Raw genomic sequence first — 8,287 nt, 5'->3', positions numbered from 1 at the left:
GCCTATGTATAGAGTATGTATCTGTGAGGAAGAGCAGAAAGATGAGAGAAATATATGTTATGTATGCAAGAGCTGCTCGGGGAGCGTTCGCGCAGCGTCGTGTGTCTGAATGTGAGACCACAGCAGCAGCAACAGAGCCGCGTCCAGGCCGTCCATCACTGAGAAACATCATAACGCACAGGATTTAAAAGAGCCAATTCAATATTTAATGTCCTTTACAATGTAGTGGTTGTAATTCATTGTAAACGCATACAAAGGCTTCAGTGGAATACAGTGCATACAATATTGATAGAAAACAGATTGTATAAATCGTGGAATTATGAGCCGCAGATTAAAACCACTCTGGTTGATTCATGGCAGTGAAGAAAGCGTAATCTTTTCTCCTCGTAAACAATTTATGTCTCGTACATAAGCCTTGACGGCAGGTGCATGCGTCCTGCCTGTGTAGCTGTGAAACAGTAGATATCAAAGTGCAGCATGCACAAATACAGCGAGCACCGAAGTTGGCCCCATTCACGAGGGTTGTTGTTTACATTCTATTGAAGGCATTTTATATATTAACAAAGCAGGTTTTCTGCGCGGCATTTGCAGCGAGTGCTCTGACTCAAAGCTGATTAAAATTCCTTTACAAATATTTCTATGCATCTGAAGGTTTGAATAAAATGTGCATCAACAGAAGGTGAGTCAATCTGTGGGTTACATTTTGTATAATGCTGCAACAAATTCATCTCTTTATCATTTTTCTACTGAAAGCTTTTATTTTGGTGAACAAAATTTTATAAGGTGAAGAACCCGACAGTCAATAAACCCAAATGTTCATGTTCCTGTGATATAAATGAAAGAAAAGCAACTTAAGCGTGTCCTTATATAACGGAGAAGCTGGAACAAGAGAATTGTCAGCATGTTGCTCGACCTTTATAGAGTCAATCATGGCCAGTTAATATTCTCTGTATCCTTTAGTGCAGTGGTTCTCAACCTGGGGGTTGCAAAGCCCAAGGGGGTCCTGAGATAATTTCGGGGGGGTCACAAGATGGTCATGGAGAAAAAATAGAAGAACATATTTTATATAAAACACACAGGGGTGCACATGAGTTCTGACTGGACAGACAAAAAAAGTTTGTTTAATTACCGGATGTTACTTGTTCTTATTAACCGTTGGTTTATTACTTGTTGTTCATGCTCATCTTTTTACCCTGTAGCACTTTGAGATTTGCTTGTAAAGTAGATGTAAAGTGCGTTTTATATTAAAATGTATTCTTCTTCTTCTTATTATTATTATTATATATTATTATTATAAAAAAGGTTCATTTTGGCAGTTTTGTGCCACAGTACAACTGATTGGTATTAGACAGACTGACAGGGTGGGGGGGTTGAGAACCACTGCTTTAATTTACTGATCATTTAGTTCTGATGGCATTTTTAATTAGCAATTGTGGGCTTTAAGAGTAATTTTCATGTCTAACGAGTAACAAATAAGAACTCGAATTAAACTTTACACATAAAGAAAATAAAGCAAACATTTTGGTTACAGTGAAATATAATTAAGGTACTTTGCTGTTTAAGACTACATTCAGTTATATTTACTTCATTCGTCTGTTCATCCTTTAAAAGTAAACAAAATAACTTTGATCAAGTTGTGGATGTAATGTAGCAGCTTTAACGTAGGGTTACTTATAATTACTTTTACATAACGGATTTAAATGTATTTATTAATATAAATACATCAATATGTAACCATATTGTGTTTATAGGTGTAGTGGGACCGTTGTAACCTTCAGCATTTTAATATGGTTTATAATAATACAACATAGTGTGCCATTGTGCCACCCTGCATCAGGTAAAATTGTGCTTATCTTTTTCCTTCCTTTAAAAATGTCTTTTACCCAATTAAAGTGCATCTTCTCCAATAAAACGCATCGACTTCTAAAGTTAAAACACCGACACCAGGTTTGGTTGATAAGGCCACACGGCCAGTGCAAATGTAAGAGGTATTGCACCCCGTCCCATCTCTAAAGTATCAACAAGTATATACCTGCATACCACTGCATACTTGTACATAATTTATATACATGTATGCAGTGTGTGCATGTGAGACGACACACTCCTCTATCATCGCAGAGTAACTGTGCACACGATCTCATAAAAACCGTCTACCTTGCAGCCGCCCATGGCACAAAGGTGTAAAGTGTTTACCGGCAGACGGCCAAAATTTACACCCTTCCCCACCTTCAGGTCCCCCACCCCTTCAAATATTCTCTCCCCCTCCTTGCCCTCTACCTTGGCCAGTGTGAGGTGGTAGCGCGGGTTGAAGGAGTCCCTGTGGAGCCAGCCCTCCTTCCTGTAGGCCTCCTGCAGGCCGTTGTTGAGCTGCTGGAGGTGGAGCTGAGGCTGGGGGCTCAGGTACAGCACCTTGCCGTTGAAATGTTTCAGCTTCACGGGGAAGGTCAGAGCCACAGGGGGGTTACGATCCAATTGGGCAAACTGTCGGAGGATCTCACCAGCAGCGGCCACCTCAGCAGGGTCGGACAGCACCAGGAGGCACATGGTGACGTGAAGGCTGGAGGAGGTCTGCCAGTGAGGAGCAGAGGAGGGGAGAAGGGAGGTGATCTCCTCCTGCAGCTGCTGGAAGCAGGAGAGGACAGCGGGAGTGTTGGCCCTGAAGGTGATGAAGTGAGTGGGTCGTTTTTTAGGAGGGCGACCACCCCGGTTCTCCTCCCTCTGCTCCATTGGCGCTGATGGATTCTGGCTGATGTTCAGGGCTCCGAGATGACTCTGTGTTTAATGAGGACAGTCACTGTGTTAAACAGGAACTGCAGGAGTTAACCATGAATGTGTGTCAGGGTGAAAGTTTGTGCTGTACCCACCGAAGCATCCTCATTGCCTTCCCAGCTCTCCTGCCACTCTGCCGAAGCCTCTTCCTCAGCCTCCTCTTTCACACTTTCTCCTTCTTTTTGGGACGAGGACATTTCATCTGTTGGAGCCTCAAATCTGAAAATAAAACAGGGGAGTTATTTCACTCAGGAGGAAGGAGAGGATCCTGCTAGATTGTTTTCCAAGTTACACAACACACATTACAAGTATCATAATGTCAAAAACCCCTCTCTTTTCCTGTTAAATATTACAATACAGTTGATGATTCATCTTGAACTCAGGGGCCAAATATTTTCTCCAACTACTAATCATATAAAACAACACTGAACCGTAAGATATTTGCAGTTACCGGCAGAGGAATATCCTCAGGTGGGAGGTGTGTGTTTTGACGTCAGCATGAGTAAACTTTGCTCTAACATCTCAGGAGCATGTTGGAGGATTCATTCATTTCTCCCTCTTCCATCCCTGCACAGCTCTGTGTTGCCATGGCAGACGGCTAACCACACACACCATTGAGCAATCCAATCTGAAGGATGTGATTTAAATCTCTTCTGATTCATAATTGGTTTCAGGGCTAAAGTTTATCCTTATTATCTATTTATTTAATTATTATTTATTCAATTATTGAATTATTTTCACGATAAATCGTCTATGAAATGTCCAAAAATTGTGATAAATGAAAGTTAAGATTTAAGATATTCAATTTAGGGCTGCACCGTGGTGCAGTGGTTAGCACTGTCGGACAAAGTGGGTCTTTCTGTGTGGAGTCTGCATGTTCTCCCCGTGCATGCGCGGGTTCCCTCTGGGTACTCCGGCTTCCTTCCACAGTCCGAAGACATGCTCGTTCGGTTAACTTGTGACTCTTAAATTCCCCTTAGGTGTGAGTGTGAGCATGAAAGGTTGTCTGTCTCTAAGTGTCAGCCCTGTGATTGACTGGCGACCAGTCTAGAGAGTAACCCCGCCTCTCGCCCAATGACAGCTGGGATAGGCTCAAGCACCCCACGACCCCAAACAGGATATAGATGATGGATTCATTTTACAATCATCTACGGACAGTAAAGCATCAAATACCAATTTCTAAAGCTGAAAAAAGCAAACGTTAAAAACATCATAACTATTATTCGCTAATCAAAATAGTTGGATTTATTTTCTTTTAATGAATTTATCCTTGCAGCTCTATTCAGATGGTAAAGCTGGACATGCTCCTGCTTATGTTTCACCTCAAGTCTACACATTATAGTAAAAAAAAGTGTGGGACACAAGAAATCATTTTTGTTCTGTCCAGGTGTTATTATCATCTATCATTTAATTGAATGCATGAATATGAACAACTGACCTATTTGCCGCCTCCTCCATAACACATGCTCCTCGTGCTTCCTGTTGTTCCTGAGAAGTGTCTCTTTTACACTCTGGAGCTGCTGGTGTTGAGTCAGGGGTGTAAATATTCATCTCCCTCTGCTTCTCCTGGTCCAGATGTGTGTCCTCGGTATGAATACACTCGTCTGTTTCACCCTCTTCCTGCCCACGGACAGCAGGTGGCTGCTCTTCTGTTGTTTGAGGGAGGTCTTCCTGTTGCTCATTGTCTTCTGTGTTTATTTCTTGAGGAACAAAGGATTAACTTAGGTCAGGATGAACTCTGCAGATTGAACCAGCGCTTTGAAAAATTCTGTATTTTAGCAATGACAGGTTCTGTCTTACCCTTTACTTCCTCCTCCCCTCCAAAGGGGGGAGCCAGAGATTGACCGGTTGAGCCAAAGACCCTGTCGGTCCTGCTGTGGCGGTCCCACACGCGGTGCCCTCTGTAGGTGAAGTACTGGATCCTGTGTCTGGGGAGGGCCAGCTCAGTGGTGTAATCACAGTCACAGGGGTTTGTGTCCCAGTTGAAGTCATTGAATGGACGCTCCAGCACGCCCAGGAAGCGATCCACATACCCCACAACAAATTCTGATGAATCCACTGAGTCCCACAGGATCCGAGAGATAACGTCATCGGCTGTGCGCATGCGGGGCTTTTTGTTCACCTCTGCAGGATGTAAAAAGATTGTTGGGAAAAAGTGAGTCATTTCAAAATAAAATCTCTTTGGCCTCTTGAGAGTATTTTGGTGACAGAGGAAAATAACTCGACATGGTGTGACCTTTGGCAACATATTTGGGCTTCTTTGGTTTGTTCACTTTCTTCTTATGTTTTTCCGCCTTTTCTCCTTCTGGTTTGTCGTCTTGGTCAGGAGACGCAGCGCCCGAATCGTCTAGAGAAGGGTCGCTGAGAAAGAGGGGAACAAACGTGGAAAACGTAAAAAAAAAATACACATAACAAATTAAAAATTGCATTAGTCATAATTCAATTGGATGCAGAGTCATGTAGCATGTCTGTACTTTGTGCAACATCCATATTTAGTCATGGCTAAGTATCAGTGGTAAAAATATGAACACTTACTGTACTTAATAACAAATGTAAAAAACACACACTATATACATCTTGATTTCCAAAAGACACTTTCTCTATAACAAGATGCAGCTCAGGAATAAGGCGTTAACATTCAGGCAGCCATCAATTTGATGATAATGGATGCGCTACAATGGTTTCTAACCTCTTAAATGTTATAGCTATTAGAAACCAGAGACAGGCATTGTAAATTAGCCAAGGCTATAAATGCTGTAATGTATGGCATCGGCTTACTTGCTTCATACTTGTCCCTAAACAACATTAAGTACAATTTAACACTCCTGAGGAATTCTTTATAACGTTCACATGTTTCACCCAAATGAAAAATGAAAGAGTAACTGGTGGCTGACATTGTCATTGTCACAGAATGATACTTTGGATTCTGTCACTTATTTTTTAATTACTTTAAGAAGGGATCTTAGACAGGACTGACAATAAGAGCGACCAACAACACTTTGAGTGTACAGACTTTAAGGGCATGTGAGTGTTTTCAGTTAGGGTAAAAACTGTGAGTCTACCCTTTAACATTTTCATGTTAATGTATGTCACTGTGTTCCTTTAGCCTGCTGGTGAGTTTGCGAAACGAGATAAGGGGAGCAGACCTGTGAGAAAAACGACATCTGTTTCCAAAGTGACACTTTCCCATCAGGAAAAACCGGCACACGTTGACTCCAATCTCCTCCCGTTCTGCTGCCTCTGTCGATGAAAGAGACAGAGTAAATGTGAGCAGGACAGAAGTGTAATCAAACTGTAATAAAAGTCTCTTAGATTCAAACTGAATCAAAGATAAGCAGCCATGGCTCTTTACATGGTCACTCAACAGCTGGTGAAACATTTTGTGATGCCTTCCTCTAAATTTTGCGGGTCCCTTTCTGGTAAATGACTGAACCACATGTCCACACACTCACACAGGATCACCCATGATCTCTCATCACTGTCAGAGTCAGAGAGGGCATACAGGTACACCCTGCCAGCATGTAACAGTTGTCACTTACACTAAAAACACCTATAACATGGCATGTTCTTTAATAAGAGTTCTTGCTGTTTACTTCAGCCAGCAAGGTGGGCAAATAAAATAAGTAAGGTGTCAGGATTTAGATTCTCAAAATGAGCTTTGAATTTTCATCATCACAATCAAAAGCAGGATCGAGGAACACTGTTTGGCTTAGAACATGTGAGATATGCTTATTCAGGTTTTAGGTGCATTTTTAGACAGAGTCATGACACCCACAGAAAATAAAGCATTATGTGGGATTCGTACTTTGACCAGGAGATAAGGCGTCCGCTGTTTGCTTTAGCTTGTTTTCAATACTCCTCCTGTAGATGAGCCTCTATATCAGTGAGATATTGCCTGCCTTCAAAGTGCCGGACAACACAAAATAAATCATTTATGAGAGTCCTCCTGATCCTTATGTTAATCAGGTCTGATACTAGAATCAAAATCAGAAATAAATATGTGATTAATCCCCAAAAGACATGGGCAGTAAGAATAACAGATGTGTGTACGCTTAATTTCCTCTCCAATACACTTCCCGAGAGTATAAATCCTATAACAGGTGGCAATGACTTGCTCCAGAGGACTCAAATGTCAGCCAAGTAGGTTGGGACGCAGTTGCCTGTTAACTCAACACATACCACACACTCTGTACTGCTATTTCCAGATATTAGAACTGGATGTGACTCATGGTCGAAATCCTTCAATTATTCGCTGTAATATTTTCCTTCCTGAGAGAGCACTAACTGGCACAGGTCATCCTGGATCATGAGCCCACTCTTTCAACTGCTTCCAGGCATCAGATCTTTGCTCAAGTGACGGGAAGTAATTGGGTAAAATAATAATTTTGAAGTTCCGTTGAAAGTTTATCTGGATTTGAGCCCAGAGAGACAAGTGGGAGTAGATGCAGACACATAAGTCTTCTCGAGGTCAAAACTGATACGTGCGGCTTATGACTCACTTCCTAACTCCTAACACATGTCCAGCACTGCAGACTGGCATGGAGGGAAAAAGTTGGCAGTGTTTACAGAGGTCCACTTGCTGATTTAGCTCCCCCTTTCAAGATAAGGGGCTTCAGCCACAGGATAAGATAACTAAAATCTTACCAGAACCCAAATAGCTCACAGTCACACAGAGATGAGATCACAGACGGGGAATTTTATTACAGAGTCGATTACTAAGATTTACGCTGATTTCAGTAATTTGAGTTACAAGCAGTTCTACACATTAAAAAACAACCTTTTTAATATATGATAAATTGACTTAACTATTCATATAAAATGCCTAAAATTAAGTCGAAAGTCCCACTTCCATACATCAAACGGTTAATATTTATCACTTCATATAAAAAATATGTAGATTTACCTGCTGAGGCTTTCATGGATTCATTGTCACTTTTCAGGTTAGAGGGGACCCCTGCCTCTGTGTCTTCCCCATCATCTCTCTGGTCCTCTGGTGGGGCTGGAGGAACCTCTATTCCGTCTGATGCCATTCCCAAGTCTGTGATTTAAAAGGTAATGTTACTTCAAAAAAATCTGCTGTGTCACTGTGGTGTTTGCTGCTACACCTTTAGCCTTGTTTGACTAGTCACACTGACAAATAAAGACCTGACACTCCTTAAACTGGAAAACTGAGTTCTCAAAATCAACTCCGCAAATGCGGAAATGGTGGGTTAGCGTTGTACAGTATTACAAACCCTTCGTGAATGAAATCTTTTTCGTAATTATCGTAATATTTCTACACTAAATGTGCAGAGTAGATACGTGTTTAAGAAATTAACAGAATGTTTATATAGATATATATTTAACATACTAAACGAAGGAGAAAATGAGTCTTACTTTTTATCGCCCTTTGACCTCAAGTTTGTGGTATGACTGGGGCTCATGGGTAATGTAGTTTTTATTTCTCTTTCGGCTTAAAATGCTATTTTAAAAATATTACAAACACCTCTATACAAGTTAATAAATATGTCCTTCATTG

At 41.3% G+C, this 8,287-nt stretch overlaps 1 protein-coding gene across 1 annotated transcript; it reads right to left on the bottom strand.

Annotated features, from left to right (window-relative positions):
• Positions 1–197: 197 nt before the first annotated feature.
• On the bottom strand, positions 198–8,151 carry leng9 (leukocyte receptor cluster (LRC) member 9). Its single transcript, XM_069656227.1, has 8 exons — positions 8,146–8,151; positions 7,673–7,807; positions 5,916–6,009; positions 5,006–5,130; positions 4,570–4,893; positions 4,208–4,469; positions 2,865–2,988; positions 198–2,772 (listed from the first exon to the last, which is right to left on the bottom strand). The coding sequence occupies exons 2-8, from the start codon at positions 7,797–7,799 to the stop codon at positions 2,110–2,112; spliced, it is 1,719 nt and encodes a 572-aa protein (XP_069512328.1). The 5' UTR covers positions 7,800–7,807; positions 8,146–8,151; the 3' UTR covers positions 198–2,109.
• Between the last annotated feature and the right edge of the window lie 136 nt (positions 8,152–8,287).

Source organism: Semicossyphus pulcher, unplaced genomic scaffold (assembly GCF_022749685.1).
Source record: "Semicossyphus pulcher isolate SPU_LCO1_2020_fin unplaced genomic scaffold, fSemPul1.0.p SCAF_9, whole genome shotgun sequence".
Taxonomy (NCBI): Eukaryota; Metazoa; Chordata; class Actinopteri; order Labriformes; family Labridae; genus Semicossyphus; species Semicossyphus pulcher.
The sequence above is the reverse complement of the archived record's forward strand: the minus strand, read 5'-3'. Positions and strand labels throughout refer to the sequence as shown.

What these genes read in the sequence shown, in the direction of transcription:
- leng9 (XM_069656227.1), bottom strand. Translation starts at nt 7,799, where the DNA reads ATGGCATCAGACGGAATAGAGGTTCCTCCAGCCCCACCAGAGGACCAG. An exon ending in GCCCAAATATGTTGCCAAAG is followed by an intron (nt 4,894 to 5,005) that starts GTCACACCATGT and finishes TACATCCTGCAG; the next exon opens with AGGTGAACAAAAAGCCCCGC. An exon ending in AAGGCAATGAGGATGCTTCG is followed by an intron (nt 2,773 to 2,864) that starts GTGGGTACAGCA and finishes CATTAAACACAG; the next exon opens with AGTCATCTCGGAGCCCTGAA.